The sequence below is a fragment of the Aotus nancymaae genome, unplaced genomic scaffold, assembly GCF_030222135.1.
Source record: "Aotus nancymaae isolate 86718 unplaced genomic scaffold, 86718_ANA_hifiasm-v0.15.2.pri h1tg000008l, whole genome shotgun sequence".
NCBI classification, from domain to species: Eukaryota; Metazoa; Chordata; class Mammalia; order Primates; family Aotidae; genus Aotus; species Aotus nancymaae.
Window position 1 is genome coordinate 15,570,374 of NW_026988419.1, and position 16,462 is coordinate 15,586,835.

General features: G+C 50.3%; 1 protein-coding gene across 2 annotated transcripts in view; it reads right to left on the minus strand.

Moving 5' to 3' along the window:
• PNKD (PNKD metallo-beta-lactamase domain containing) overlaps positions 1-16,462 on the minus strand; it is a 78,222-nt gene that overhangs the window by 18,052 nt on the left and 43,708 nt on the right. Inside the window, exon 1 of one of the 2 annotated variants that reach the window (XM_012445952.2) lies at positions 5,260-5,523. The exons of the other annotated variant lie outside the window; for it this stretch is intronic. Coding sequence (XP_012301375.1) covers positions 5,260-5,423 — 164 coding nt within the window. The 5' untranslated portion in view covers positions 5,424-5,523. Of the gene's footprint in view, positions 1-5,259; positions 5,524-16,462 lie in introns of those variants that run through there. 2 annotated transcript variants of the gene reach the window in all.

Below are 16,462 nucleotides of genomic sequence, written 5' to 3' on the forward strand. Positions count from 1 at the left end.
AGATACTCGGGAGGCTGAGGCAGAAGAATTGCTTAAACCCAGGAGGTGGAGGTTGCATTGAGCTGCGATCACACCACTGTACTGCAGACTGGCGACAGAGTAAGACTCTGTCTCAAAAAAAAAAAAAAAAAAAAATGATGCAATGGGGATGGGCAGGTCACAGAGGGCCCAGAAGCCAATCTTCAAACAGACTTGGACTTCATGAGAGGTGGGAAATAGTTGGAGGAGTTTGAGCAGAGAAGCGATCCGTTCCTGACTTAAATAACAGGTTTTTTTTTTTTTGTTTTTTTGTGATGGAGTTTCACTCTTATCAGCCAGGCTGGAGTAAATAGCGCAATCTCGGCTCACTGCAACCTCTGCCTCCTGGGTTCCAGCAATTCTCCTGCCTCAGCCTCCCAAGTAGCTGGTATTACAGGCACCCACCACCACGCCTGGCTAATTTTTGTATTTTTTGTAGAAATGGGGTTTCAGCATGTTGATTAGGCCAGTCTCGAACTCCTGACCTCAGGTGATCCACCCGCCTTGGCCTCCCAAAGTGCTGGGATTACAGGCGTGCACCACAGCGCCCAGCCTAAATAACAATTTCATTTGCGTTGCAGTGTGGAGAATGCACTGGGGTACAAAGACAGAAGGCAGCAGTGCATCTAGGAGGCTGGGTGAGAGCTGACCTGGCTGGCCCAGGGTAGTGGCACTGGAGGAGGGGAGAAGTGTTCAGATTCTGGGTATGTTTGAAGGTGAGCTTTGAGGATGCAACAGAATTTGACAGTAGAGATGTAGGGAGGAAGGAAGGCTAGACAGGTGAGACAAAAGTGCAGGAAGAGCTCAGGCGTGGGGGAGATGAAACTGGGCAGGTCTGGAGCAGGTGTGGGAGGGCCGCAAAGGCCTGGGTGAGGAGTGGGGGGCTTCATTCTTCTGCAATGTGGCTTTCAGAAGGGAACACTTGGTCAAAGGCATGCTTTGAAGACCAGCCAGGCAGCAGGGGGAAGCTGTGTGGCTGGGGAGAGCAGAGAGCGGCAGGGGAGCACGAGGCTGTGGTGGGTGCTCCGGCCACAGCTCTCCAAGGTCCCATAGGCACCAGAAAGGAAAAGGACTCTGCTCCCCTCCTGCCAGACTGTGACGTGGATAGCCCAGCTCACTGCATCTACCTGACATTCCGGCCACTAGCAGGGGCTGGGAGGATTCACTCAAGGACCCTCCCATCAGGTTCCTGCTACTCTTGAAATCGAGCTAGTGGGACTCACTGGCCCCAGATAAGGGGTTTCCTCTTGCAGAAGAAGAGCAAGCTAGGTCTGTCCCAAGGACGGTTTCGAGGGTCAAGAAAGACCTCCTGCCGGGCGTGGTGGCTCAAGCCTGTAATTCCAGCACTTTGGGAGGCCGAGGCGGGCGGATCACGAGGTCAAGAGATCGAGACCATCCTGGCTAACATGGTGAAACCCCATCTCTACTAAAAATACAAAAAATTAGCTGCGCATGGTGGCAGGTGCCTGTAGTCCCAGCTGCTCAGGAGGCTAAGGCAAGAGAATTGCTTGAACCCGGGAGGCGGAGGTTGCAGTGAGCCGAGATTGTGCCACTGTACTCCAGCCTGGCGCCTGGCAACAGAGTGAGACTCTGTCTCAAAAAAAAAAAAAAGACCTCCTGTGCCTAGGAATGAAGAGGGGACTTGGTCAGGGAGCGAAGGCTGTTCACTAGAACTGGCTTTCCCCACAGTCCAGCTGCTACCCACCTCCTCGGCTCTGCAAGACACTTCCAGATGTGCTTGTGTGCTATTTGCCTCCCCTCTGAAGACAGAGGCTCTCCTCAACACTCTGTTCTGCAAAACCCCCACAACTACCCCTAAGAAGGCAAAAGGGCAACTGAAGCAGGAAGCAGAGGGCACGCACCAGCGAGTCCCACACTCCTGATCCGACTCCCCAGGCTTATCCTACTGCTCCTGGGGAGCTTGCCACACCCTGCCCTCTCCTGGGTTTGGGCCCTTGTTTATATCTGTTCGCATGTGCTTTCCCCTTCCCTGGAGAACAGTGATCAGAACCTGTTCATATCTGGGACCCCACAGTCCCTACCCAGGGCAGCTACGTGTTCCCCGGCTGAATGAAGGGATGTGGAGTTTTCTGCTGGGTGGTGGATAGGATAGACTTGGAAGACAGGAGTGGAATTATGTAAGGAAGCTCTAGAAGGACATAGGGCCATGGATCCTCTCCCATCTCCAGGCCACAGCAGGAACACCTGCTAACATTTATGGACCACTCCCTTTGAGGCAGGCCCAGGTGCAGTTCATTTGATCTTCACAGGAGCCCTATGAGATAGGCATCCGCAACCCCATTTTACAGATTCAAACAACCAAGGCACAGAGCAGTTATTTGTCCAAGGTCACATGGCTACTAAGCAACAAAGCTAGGACTCAAAAGCAGACTTGTTTGACTCCACATGCTATGTGCTTAGCTACTACCCACACTGTCTCCCAGGCCCCACATGTGTCTCACACCAGGTTCACCTGGGGCCCCTCCCCATTGTGCTCGGTTATCCTCATCCTAAGACGACTGTAGGTACGGTTGAGGAAAGCCTTTTATAAAATTGCCAAATTGCCAAACACCAGGGATGTTGATTATTAGTGATAACATGGCTAACAGCTCTCCTCCCCGTGAGGCTGGTGTTTCCATCATTTCCTTTCCACCCCCAACAGAATCCTCTATTTGTGATCCTCCCAGCCACACCTTCAGGTTGGTAGTGCATTCGCTTTCCCCCTTCGCAACATGTCCTGTCCCATCCCGTTCCCCCTCCCTCCCCATCCTTCCTGGAGGCACCTCTAGCACCAATACCTGCCCATTTCCCCACTACAGTTTCCTGTAAATATCCCCTCTCCCTCCCAGCAGCCAGCAGCATCTCCCCCTGGGGACTGGACTGATTGTTTTGCAGACCATGAGGGGCAGGGTCTGGAATTCTGATTCCGGGCACACCCTTCTGCTCTGCAAATTTGGGGAATAGATTCCAAGGCAACCTTGACATCCAGACACAGGAAAGCCTGTAGAAATACTGCATTTCGAAGAAGCTCTCTGATGATTCCAGTTTTGGGGATTTGGGAAATCTTCCCAAGTTCCAGGCATACCCATACTCTCAAGATTCTGAGATAGTGATCCTGGCATTCTGATCTCGGATTCTAGTTCCTTATGGAAACTTCTATTTTCCACTTCCTCAGGCCATTCATATGACCTCAAACTTACCAATTCTGAAAGCTAGAAGTAGATTTAAAAATCTTTCCCCAGATAGGGCTGTAAAATTCCCAGAAATTTTGTGGGGAGAAATGTTTTTATTAAAAATCCCGAATATGGGACAGGCGAGGTGGCTTACACCTATAATCCCAGAATTTTGGGAGTCTCAGGCGGGAGGATCACGAGGTCAGGAGTTCGAAACCAGCCTGGCCAACATAGTGAAACCCTGTCTCTACTAAAAATACAAAAATTAGCCGGGCTGATGGAGGACACCTGTGTTCCAAGCTACTCGGGAGGCTGAGGCAAGACAATCACTTGAAGCCTGGAGGCAGAGGTTGAGGTGAGCCGAGATCACTCTACTGCACTCCAGCGTAGGAGACAGAGCAAGATTTTGTCTCAAAAAAAAAAAAAAAAAAAAAAAAAAAAAAAATCCTAAATATGAAGGTATCTAAATATTTTTCTCTTTCTTTCTCGCTCTCTCTCTTTTTCTTTCTTTCTTTCTTGAGATGGAGTCTAGCTCATCTAGCTCTATAACCCAGACTGGAGTACAGTGGTATGATCTCTGCTCACTGTAACCTCTGCCTCCCGGGTTCAAGGGATTCTCCTGCCTCAGCCTCCCAGGTAGCTAGGATTACAGGTATCCTCCACCCCGCCTGGCTAATTTTTGTATTTTTAGTAGAGATGGGGTTTCATCATGTTGGCTAGCCTGGTCTTGAACTCCTGACCTCAGGTGATCTACCCGCCTCGCCTCCCAAAGTGCTTGCATTACAGGCGTGAGCCACCATGCCCAACCTAAATATTTTTATTTATTTATTTATTTATTATTTTTTGAAGAGTAGGACTGATGTAGCCAGCCTATGTAACGTGCAGAGCAATGATAACTTACTTGGCGCATTATCTAAACTGTGACCAAGGTTTAGGATACTAGAGACGTGAATGCCCCAAAAGGCACAAACACAAGGTCTCCACCCCACCCTCCAGCACCATGTTTTTCTAGTTTTCCAGCTCACAGAAACCTTTATACCTCCATTTCTTAGGCTGAGAGTGAGTGGATTCCTGGGCCTGAAGCTTCTGGGCACGTGGGGTGGTCTGGGGAGAAGACGGTGAATTGCACAATGTCTGCTCGGAAGCTTGGGAAATTCCCAGGCTTAGGCTCTTCCCACAACCTGGCCCGTGGCCAGGGCTCTCAAAATTCCCATCCCCAACATCACTGTCCCAAAACTGGGGCTTGAGGTCCTGACCCATGGCCCGTCCGGTAGTAGGAAGGGGACAAGGGCCCTCGGAGGCTTGTCTTCCTCCCTGCCTCTCAGCATCTCTGGGGCTGAACAGTGCTTGCTAGTTACCACCTTCCCCTGGGGCCAGGAAGGAAAGGGTAGAGGGAGGCAGGAGGGCAGAGTGAGCTGGGGAGGGTCGATGCAGACAAATCACTGGAAAACCAGGCAGAGTCAGTTGCGTCAGATTTCACAGCGTGGGGCTTCCACATGGACCAGGCTAGGGTTAGAAGGAAAGGGGCAGGCTGGAATCCAACAGCGTTGGGACTCTTGCTTGGGACAGAAGAACCTAACTTGACTGGTAAGGAGTTGGGTGCTGGGGAGTGGGACAGGGACGTACGGAAGGAGTTGGCGGTTTCAAATGTCAGACTGCAGACGGTGGGAGGCAGTCCTTCTCTCCGGCATTTGCTATCGGAGCCCGAGCACCTGCTGACCTCATCCCCGGACAGGGACGGTCTTCCCAGCCCTGGCTCCTGCACTACCCCCCTGTCCAGCCTCCTAGTCTCTAGCCCCTTCTGTGGCACTTTTCTCCAGATGCCCTCTCACGTCCCCTTCCGTGGCCACCCTGGCCCGCCTCTCCTATCCTCCTTCCCCAGCTTATCCCAATTCTCCAACTCCCCAACTCTGTGGCCTCTCCAGCCCATCTCCTCGATCCCTGTTGTCTGGGACGGAGCCCAGTCCCAACCGCCACGCCCACCCCCAGCCCCGGCTCCCGCCTCCCAGGCCCCTTTCCCAGCGCGCCCGCCTCCCGAGCCCGCACGCTTCGGAGCCCTGGCACTAACCCGATTCGGAAGAGTAGCCGCTGGCTGTGCGCCATGAGCAGGCCGCGGAGGCCAGGCCGCGTTCGGCAGCCGCGAGGTCTCACGAGCAGGACGAGGACAAGGACGAGGAGCAGCCAGCTGCCGGTGACCCACTGCCACGGCGCGGGCCAGCCCTGCCAAGCCATGCCGGGGGCAGGCGCGCGCCCGCCGGGCGGGGCTAGGCGTTGCTAGGCAACGGCCTGGCGCCAGCCCCCCCCCCCGCCCCCCGCGGGGAACCTGACTGCCTGCTGGGGGCTCGGGGGCGTTGTGGCCCCGCCCCGGCCATTGACCGCTTCTTCGGACCCACCCCCTCGCCCTCCGCGGCCGGGCAAGCACCCTGAAGGCCACCCAGCTTTGGGGGGCGGCCTTGCCCCGCCCCCGGCTGGCGGCCAGGAGGCGGGGCCACAGCCGGCCGCGAGCCTGCGCCAATCGGGGTCCACAGTCTCCCGAGCCCTGGGAGGGGGCTGGAGCTCGAAGCCTGCCCCTCCCGCTTCCCTGTCCAGGGCGCTGCTATACTTTCTCAGCTGGCAGGAACCTGAGAGATCATCTGGGTCAGCTGCCAGTCATGGATTCATTCATTCGCCGAATGACTTTTCTAGCTCCTCCTATGTACTCGGCACTCTGCCAGGCTGTGAGGAGGCTGCAAGGGTCAAAGGCACACCGTCCTCATTCCTGGAGCCTACAGCTCGGAATCTAGTAGGAAGACGAACCAAATAAGCGGGCAAACAAAATTATATCTATTTACGCACACACATACAGATGCGCGTGATGACAAATTGTGGCAGGAAGTCAAGGAGGGGGCAATGACAGGGAGCACAGAAAGGGCCAGCTTAGGTGGGGGAGGGCCTTCCCAGCAGGTGACATTTAAGTCCTGCCCTGAAGGATAGGAAGAGGCCACACAAGCTCTGGGGGAGCAACTTGACCTAGGTTATGCAGCCATGGGTGGCACAGAGGAGCCTAGGGCTGGGCATCCCGACTCCCAAGCCCAGGGCGATTTCCACATCACTGTTCCCAGCCCCCTCACTGCTGCCCTCCTGACGGATTCTAGAAGTTGTTAAGGTCCCTGGAATGGAAGTAGGAGTAGGGCAGGCGAGGTGGTGGTGAAACCTACAAATTTAGGCACAGGGGCCAGGGCTGGGCTCGTTTTGGCTCCAGCTCTAGCTCTGGCCCAGGACAGGAAGGTAAGTAAATGCTCTAAAGAGTGAGTCAAGCTCGGCCTGGCGCAGTGGCTCACCCCTGTAATCCCACCACTTTGGGAGGCTGAGGCAGGTGGATCACCTGAGGTCAGGAGTTCGAGACCAACCTGACCAACATAATGAAACCCCATCTCTACTAAAAATACAAAAATTAGACTGGCATGGTGGGGGGCACCTGTAATCCCAGCTACTCAGGAGGTTGAGGCAGGAGAATCACTTGAACCCGGGAGGCGGAGGTTGCAGTGAGCCAAGATCATGCCACTGCATTCCAGCTCAAGACTCCATCTCAAAAAAAAAAAAAAAAAAAAAGTCAAGCTCACCTCTGCTGCTGCTGCTGGGAGGGAGATGGATGAGGGATATGTTATCTTCAAACTGAATTGTAATTCCAACACCTGAATCTGGGTTGAATCCAGAAAACCCAAGCAGACATGGAGTTTCTCCTATGTGAGTACATCTTAAGGGACAGAGCCTCTGGCCTGCTCCCTCCCTGTCTCCTTGCCTGTATTTAGGCTTCTTCTCAGTGCCTGGGGTATAAAGGGCTGGTGTCACAGAGGAGGCAGAGGAGTGAGGAAACTGATAAGCCAATTTGCAGATGGCCCTTGTAGGATGCAGGAGTTTGTGTTTTTAAGTCTGTGTCTATATATGCAAAGTGAAGGATCATGGGGCATCAGCAAGTCATTGTGCACACACCTTTCTGCAGGTAAGGCTGTGCCAGGCATTCTATTGAGAAATTAAAATGCAGTCCTGTAATCTGAAATAGGAAATGCATGCTCAAACATGAGCTTGCAGGGAACACAGAGATGACCGAATTCTAAATCTCAAGGCACACAATTAACAAGATGATAGATGATAAATCCAAGATACATTTGATGAAATATATGGAGTCATCCATGGCCTTGTTTATAAAAAAAAGAAAGAAAGAAAGAAAAAGAAAGAAATATATGGAGTCAAGGCGGGACTGGGATGAGGAGTGAGGGTGCGTGTTTTAGGGGACTCATGCAGGCCCAGGGAGCCGTAACTCCCACCCCTAGACTGTTCTGGAAAACTTCCAATGTCTGCTACAAGTCAGCTTTAGTTTCATCTCCTCTGCCATGAGAATCTTCTATCCCAGGCTGGGCTCGGTGGCTCACACCTATAATCACAGCACTTTGGGAGGCCAAGGCGGGTGGATCACCTGAATTCGGGAGTTCAAGACCAGCCTGACCAACATGGAGAAACCTCATCTCTACTAAAATTACAAAAAATTCGCCAGGCATGGTGGCGCATGCCTATAATCCCAGCTACTCGGGAGGCCGAGGCAGGAGAATCGCTGAACCCAGGAGGCGGAAGTTGCGGTGAGCTGAGATTGTACTCCAGCCTGGGCAACAAGAGCAAACAAAACTCTGTCTCAAAAAAAAAAAAAAATTATCTATCTATCCTATCCAGGCTGATGCCTTATTATTAATCCTCATCTGCACTCTATACTCTAGAATACCTAACTACTTGTAATTACCTAAACCTACCATATGGTTTCACACCCCCATGCCTTTGCACATGCTGTGACTTCTGCGTGGAGTGCCATTTATCCTTTGTTCCCCAAAGACTCAGATTGGGTGTGGTCTCTCCAAGAAAGCGCTTCTTCAACCCTCCCAGCGCCTGTATGGGCTTAAGTATGTTCTCTTTTGTGCCAACTCTGGGTCTTCTTCATACTTTTTTTTTTTTTAAATAGAGACACAGGGTCTCACTCTGTCACCCAGGCTGGAGTGCAGTGGCACCATCATAGTTCACTGCAGCCTCAGATTCCTGGGCTCAAGCAATCCTCCTGCTTCAGCCTCCTTGGTAGCTGGGACTCCAGGCATGAGCCACAGGACTTGGCCTGTATATTCTCAAATAGCTAGAAGAGCAGACTTTGAATGTTCCCAGCACAAAGAAATGATCAATGTTGGCCAGGTGCAGTGGCTCACGCCTGTAATCCCAGCACTTTTGGAGACCGAGGCGGGTGGAGGTCAGGAGTGCGAGACCAGCCTCGCCAACATGGTGAAACCCCATCTCTACTAAAGATATAAAAAATTAGCCAGGCATGGTGGTGGGTGCCTGTAATTCCAGCCACTCGGGAGGCTGAGACAGGAGAATCACTTAAACCCAGGAGGAGGAAGTTGCGGTGAGCTGAGATGGCACCACTGCACCCCAGCCTGGGCAACAGGGCAAGAAAATAAAAAAGAAAAAGAAAAAGATATGATCCCCAGCACTTGGGAAGCCGAGGCGGACAGATCACGATGTCAAGAGATCGAGGTCAAGAGATTGAGACCATCCTGGTCAACATGATAAAACCCCATCTCTACTAAAAATGCAAAAATTAGCTGGGCATGATGGCTCACACCCATAATCCCAGCTACTCAGGAGGCTGAGGCAGGAGAGTCGCTTGAACCCAGGAGGTGGAGGTTGCAGTGAGCTGAGATCACGCCACTGCACTCCAGCCTGGCAACAGAGTGAGACTCTGTCTCAAAAAAAAAAAAAAAAAAGATCAATGTTTGAGGTGATGGATATGCTAATTACCTTGATTTGCTCATTACACATTATATACATGTATCAAAATATCACACTGTGCCCCATAAACATGTACCATTATTATGTGTCAACTATAAACAGTAATAAAAGCAAAAAAGAATACGGCCAAGGATTTGATTTATTCATCTTCAACTCTCCAGTGTCTGGCACGATGCCAGGTACATATTAAATACTCACAAATGTTCTTTGAAATGTCAAACTCCTAACTGTATCCCACAAGGCCTCTGCTTGATATGGCCCCGCCTGTCTCTTCAACCTCCTCAGATGCCTTTCCCTTGTGGGATATGGTTAGGAGTTTGACCGCGAACTAGACACACTTCCTCAGATGTGCCACGCTCCTTCCCACCTCAGGGCCTTTGCCCATGCTCCCTCCCTTCAGAACACTCCTTCCCCAGTTCTCTGAATTGGAGGCAGCTTCTTAGCTATTGGGTGTCAGCTTAAACACCAACCCCCTGTGTGGAAATAACCTGTATCTTGAGCTGAGCACTGGCTACGTGGCATATACTAGTGGCTCTCAACAGGGGGGATTTTTTTTTTTTTGGAGGGACGGAGTTTTGCTCTTGTTGCCCAGGCTGGAGTGCAATGGCGCGATCTTGGCTCACTGAAACCTCTGCCTTTCAGGTTCAAGCAATTCTGCCTCAGCCTCCCAAGTAGCTGGGATTACAGGCATGTACCACCATGCCTGGCTAATTTTGTATTTTTAATAGAGATGGGGTTTCTCCATGTTGGTCAGGCTAGTCTTGAACTCCTGACCTCAGGTGATCTGCCCTCCTCGGCCTCCCAAAATGCTGGGATTACAGGCATGAGCCACCACACCCGGCCAACAGGGATGATTTTGCCTCCCAGGAGATATGTGTCAATGTCTGGGGACATTTTTGATGGTCACAACTGGGTGGGGAGGGGTGTTACTGACATCTAGTGGGTAGAGACCAGATATGCTGCTAAATAGCCTATAATATAGAAAACAGGGTCGGGGCTGGGCACAGTGGCTCACGCCTATAATCCCAGCACTTTGGGAGGCCGAGGCGGGTGGATCACGAGGTCAAGAGATCGGGACCATCCTGGTCAACATGGTGAAACCCTGTCTCTACTGAAAATACAAAAATTAGGTGGGCATGGTGGTGCACGCCTATAGTCCCAGCTACTCGGGAGGCTGAGGCAGGAGAATTGCCTGAACCCAGGAGACGGAGGTTGCAGTGAGCCGAGATCGCGCCATTGCACTCCAGTCTGGGTAACAAGAGTGAAACTCCATCTCAAAAAAAAGAAAAAAAAGAAAACAGGGTCTGGCGATGGCTCATGCCTGTAATCCTAGCACTTTGGGAGGCCAAGCCAGGTGGATCACAAGGTCGGGAGTTTGAGACCAGCCTGACCAACATGGCAAAACCCTGTCTCTACTAAAAATACAAAAATTAGCCAGGCATGGTAACGAGCACCTGTAATCCCAGCTACTCAGGAGGCTGAGGCAGGAGAATTGCCTGAACCTGGGAGGAGGTGGAGGTTGCAGTGAGCCAAGATCTCACCACTGCACTCCAATCTGGGTGATAGAAAGAGACTCTGTCTCAAAAAAAAAAAAAAAAAAAAAAAAGACAGTCTCCACGACAAATAGCCCCAATGTTTGCAGAACAGAGATTGAGAAACTCTGACATATGCAAATTGAAAAACTCACCAAGTTGTACATTAAAGATTTGTGCATGGCCAGGTGCCATGGGTCACACCTGTAATTCCAGCACTTTGGGAGGCTGAGGTGGGCGGATCACAAGGTCAGGAGTTTGAGACCAGCCTGGCCAACACAGTGAAACCCCATCTCTACTAAAAATACCAAAATTAGCAAAGTGTGGTGGTACACGCCTGTTGTCCCAGCTACTAGGGAGGCTGAGGCAGAAGAATCGCTTGAACTCTGGAGGCAGAGGTTGCAGTGAGCCAAGACTGCATCATTGTACTCCAGTCTGGGCAACAGACTGAGATTCCGTCTCAAAAAAAAAAAAAATTTGTGCACTTTACCATATGTAAGTTATGCATCGAATTAAAGGAAAAAATGTTACCCCCCCGTGAGGCCTTTCCGCGTCACCTCCTCACTCTCGACTGCATTAGTGATATTACTCTGCTTATCTCCTTCACTTTCACAGCATTTTTCACAATCTGATGTTATTTTGTGGATCTTTTCTGGCACTCCCACTGGAATGTTAGCCCCATGAAGTCAGGGAAAGACCTGTGCTGACGCCACCGTATTCCCAGTGGTGTGAATGATATCTGGCCCCGAGCGAGTGTTCAGCTGAGTATCTGCTGAATGATGAGTGAGTGATAGAAACAAAGAATGGATGAATGACAGTTTATGTTTTGCCACCAAGCACTGTGACTGTCAGGAGACTGGAGCCCTCTCCTTCTGACTAGTGGGCTCAGTGCCCACAGGAGAGCAGTACAGAAGCCAAACCCCACTCAGAAGGGTGGATCATGTAAAGGAGTCAGGACAAGCCTGGTGGTGGCAGGTGCTTGGTCATATAAGAGGAAGCTGCAGGAGCGCCATGGCTAAGGAACCCATGCATTCCAGGGCTTTGGCTGTGACTCCGCCCCTGAGCAGCTTGAGGGGTACTGCCAAGGCTGAAGTTTGCCTCTGCCACTCTCTCGGAAGAGACACCTTCATAACCCGAGTTGGGTGCCTGGAAGTCATGCAGGTCTGGCCTGCGATGTGGGTTCCTGGGTCAGGGGTGGGGGTTCTTGCATCTCCTCCTTGTTCCACCTGTCATCTCATGCTGCCCGCCCCTGGTGTCTGAATCTTGCCTTCCCTACTGGCCTGGGAGGTTCCCTTAGAATGGAGAGCCTGCCTTCATCTTGGCACCGTGGCTCAAGCTTGATGACTGGTGCTTGGTTGGCATTCAGGAAATCACTGGTGATGAAGATGATGATGGTGACAACGATGACGACGGTGATGATGACGAAACAATCATGAAGGAGCTGAGATGGTTGGAGCTGTTTAAATGTTAGAGAAAAGAGACATCTTGTTGGACCCGGGTGGAGAAATTAGTGCAATTTAGAAAAGTGAAGCCAACGCAGAAGTGGTGACTGGGATCATCTGGCCTCTGCCTAGCATCCCATCCCCTCATCTGTTGCCCCCAACCAAAGCTCACTTTCCCTCGTGGACCATTTTCTCACGGGCTCCCATCTGAGCCATTGTGCTGTACCCTGTGGAACCCTGGTTTGGTCGGAAACAAATCCTCCCCCAAAGTCCTCTGCCTTCTCACAGAGCTCCCACCCTGTCTGGACAGAGTATGATCCCTGCCTTCTATTCCCTCCCTTCTCTCTCACTGCCCTGCCTTCTGCAGTAGAAACCTTCAGCCTCCTACATTGTCTCTGGGCTGGAAAGGGATGCGCTAGTTCTAGTTCAGGTCAAGGCCATTGCATTTCCTGACTCATGGACAAACTTCTTTCTACCCCTCCTCATCAGTCCCATCCACTGACCCAGCTCAGACTCTCTAAGGAGTTCACCAGCTGGTTTTGGTGCTCAAGCTTCCCATCATCACAACAACTGGGAGAGGCAAGTATTATTATTATTATTTTTGAGACGGAGTCTTGCTCTGTCACCAGTCTGGAGTGCAGTGGCACTATCTCGGCTCACTGCAACCTCCGCCTCCTGGGTTCAAGCAATTACCCTGCCTCAGCCTCCCGAGTAGCTGGTACTACAGGCACATGTCACCATGCCTGGCTGTATTTTAGTAGAGACAGGGTTTCACCATGTTGGGCAGGATGGTCTCGATCTTCTGACCTCGTGATCTGCCTGCCTCAGCCTCTCAAAGTGCTGGGATTACAGGCGTGAGCCACCGGGCCCGGCCCCTGACTTCAATTTCAATGCCTTCAGCATAATTCAGCAGCTTGCTCACCTGGTCACACCCTGGATTCACCGGGAACTTCTCTGCCTCTGAAAACCTAAACTCTAGTGTCCTTTTCCCTGATCCCCTCCCATCCCCAGTACACATGGCCCCTCCGGTTCCAGCTCCTCAGGCAGTTTGTTTTCCTCCAGCCCTTCAGGCCCTCTTGTGCTCATATTTGAACTTAGGTTCAATCCCTTGAACAACTTACCACCTGTCAGCTTCCTGAGCCGCGACCCCCTTGTCTCCCCAACCTTCACCTACCAACCTCCAGACCTACCTGAACCAACCTGACAGTCTCCTACCTCCTGGACAGGGCTGAAGAAAACTTCTGTGTAACCCTGGGTGCGGCAGCTCACACAGATAATCCCAGCACTTTGGGAGGCCGAGGCGGGCGGATCACCTGAGGTCAGGAGTTTGAGACCAGCCTGGCCAATATGGTGAAACCCCGTCTGTACTAAAAATACAAAAATTAGCAGGGCGTGGTAGCAGGTGACCATAATCCCAGCTACTCGAGAGGCTGAGGCAGGAGAATCGCTTGAACCTGGGAGGTGGAGGTTGCAGTGAGCTGAGATAGAGTCACTGCACTCCAGCCTGGGCAACAGAGTGAGACTCTGTCTCAAAAAAAAAGAAAAAAAGAAAAAACACTTCCCTTGACCTTGGGCTATTTTCTAGACTCTGTTCTGCCTTTATCTCAACACAATCTAGTTTCCTGAAAGGCTGTCTCCATAGGGGTGGCAGATGGCACTGCAGTTCCCAGTTCTTCATCTTTTGCTATAAACACACTCTTCACCCTGTGACTGTGCATTATTTCAATGGAGGCAAGGTATATTTTCCCATGCCACTGATCCTGCTGGTCTAAGGGAGATGAAAGGTACATGGAGCCACCTAGATCCCACTCAGCTTGGAAGCCAACTCAGCCTGCCCACAGATGCATGAGCGAGATACAACTGAGGTTGTATGCTTCTCAGTTTTGAATTGGCTTCTTATGTAGCATTAGTGCAACAACAGCTGACAGTGACAGAGGGAAACAGAACATTAATGATGCTGGAAAGACATGGTGGATGAGTGACTAGCTATTTACAAAAGAGCAATTTAGACTTGTGTCTCACAGAGTCCACCAAAATAAACTCTACCTGAATTAAAGGGTTAAGGATATAAAATTTAACCACACAAAATTAGAAGAAAATGAAAGACATGCTCAATCTGGATAACAGAGGATTTTCTAAGGCTAAAAATAATAAATGCATCATTCTAATTTTCCTTAATAGGCATATATTATTCTTAAAGGCATGTATTATTCCTATCATTCCTTAAAGACATATATTATTCAGAAAAAAGCAACAGAAGACCTAACAAGGGAAAGAATTACTGCTTTAGTTACTTTAAAATTGAAAACAAGGCTGGGCACGGTGGCTTACACCTGTAATCCCAACACTTTGGGAAGCCTAGGTGGGTAGATCACCTGAGGTGAGGAGTTCGAGACCGGCCTGGCCAATATGGTGAAACCACATCTCTCAAAAAAAAAAAAAAAAATGGCTGGGCGGTGTGGTGGCTCACGCCTGTAATCCAAGCACTTTGGAGGCCAAGGCAGGCAGATCACCTGAGGTCGGGAGTTCAAGACCAGCCTGACCAACATGGTAAAACCTCGTCTTCAAAAAAAAGAAAAAAAAAAAAAAGAAAATCTCAGCTAAGCACCGTGGCTCATGCCTGGAATCCCAGCACTTTGGGAGGCTGAGACAGGCAGACCATTTGCGGCCAGGAGTTTGAGACCAGCCTTCCAAAGTGGCGACACGCCATCTCTATTAAAAATGCAAAAATTAGTCGGGCCTGGTGGCAGGTGTCTGTAATCCCAGCTACTCCAGCACTGAGGCACATAATCCCTTGAACCCAGGAGGCAGAGGTTGCAGTGAGCCGAGATCCAATCTGGGCGACAGAGTGAGACTGTATTTAAAAAAAAAAAAAAAAGGAGCTTAAATATACTTGATCTTAACCAAAAGGCCAAGGAGTTATTACAGACCTTAAATAAATGTGAAAATGCAATGACCTCAATTATAAAAGGATAAATGGGCCGGGCGTGGTGGCTCATGCCTGTAATCCCAGCACTTTGGGAGGCCGAGGCAGGTAGATTACCTGAGGACAGCAGTTTGAGACCAGTCTGACCAACATGGTGAAACCCTGTCTCAAAATAAATAAATAAATAAAAATTAAAAAAAAAAAAGAAAAAGAAAAGGATAAATGGTTAATAAATATGAAAAAAAAGTGAAAACTCAAAAGAATCAAGAAAATGCAAGTTAGCCAGGCATGGTAGCTAACCTGCACCCAAAGTAACCCCAGCACTTTGGGGCACCAAGGTGGAAGGATCGCTTGAGCCCAGGAGTTCCAGACCAGCCTGGGCAACATAGGGAAACCTCATCTCTACAAAAAATTTAAAAAATTAGCCAGGCTTTGTGGTGCATGCCTGTGCTCTCAGCTGCTCAGGAGGCTGAGGTAGGAGACTCTTGGGCCTGGGAGGTACAGGCTGTAGTGAGCTGTGATCGTGCCACTGCACTCCAGCCTGGTAGACAGAGACTCTGTCTCAGAAAAAAAAAGAAAGAAAATGCAAATTAAACAATGAGGCTTGATTTTCACTTAACCAAAAAGCCAATATTAAAAACAAGAATAAAACCCTGAAGTTCTAAGAATATGCAAAGGTGACTGTATTCCTACATTGTTTGTGGGGACATCAAATTTGTATAATTTTCTGGAAAGCAATTACCAATATGTATCAAGGCCTTAAGAATGTTCATAACTGTTTACTTAGTAACTCGGCTTTAGGAATCTGTCCAAAAGATAGAATCTGAAATGTACTCAGAATTTGAAGGCCCAGGGTTACTGGTAATGATGAAATTCTACAAACAACCCGGAGGTCCTGCAACAAGAGTTAAGTTCTATAAAACTCAGGGTTGCTTTAAAATGGTCTTTAAAGGCCAGACATGGTGGCTCACACCTGTAATCCCAACACTTTGGGAGGCTGCCTGTAATCTCAGCACTTTGGGAGGCCGAGGCGTGTGGATCACAAGGTCAGGAGTTCGAGACCAGCCTGGCCAATATGGTGAAATCTCATCTCTACTAAAAAAAAAAAAAATTAGCTGGGCGTGGTGGTGGGCACCTGTAGTCGCAGCTACTCTGGAGGCTGAGGCAGGAGAATTGCTTGAACCCAGGAGGCAGGCATTCCAGTGAACCACTGCACTCCAGCCTGGGCAACAGGGTGAGACTCCAAAAACAATGGTGTTTAAAATTAGAAATCAATGCAATATGCAATCCTGAATTGAATCCTGGACCACAAAAAAAGACACTGGGGAACAACTGTCAATATCAATCAAGACTGGGCAGGGCGCGGTGGCTCACACCTATAATCCCAGCACTTTGGGAGGCCGAGGCGGGTGGATCACGAGGTTAAGAGATTTGAGACCATCCTGGTCAACATGGTGAAACCCCGTCTCTACTAAAAATACAAAAATTAGCTGGGGGTGGTGGCGCGCGCCTGTAATCGCAGCTACTCGGGAGGCTGAGGCAGGAGAATTGCTTGAACCCAGG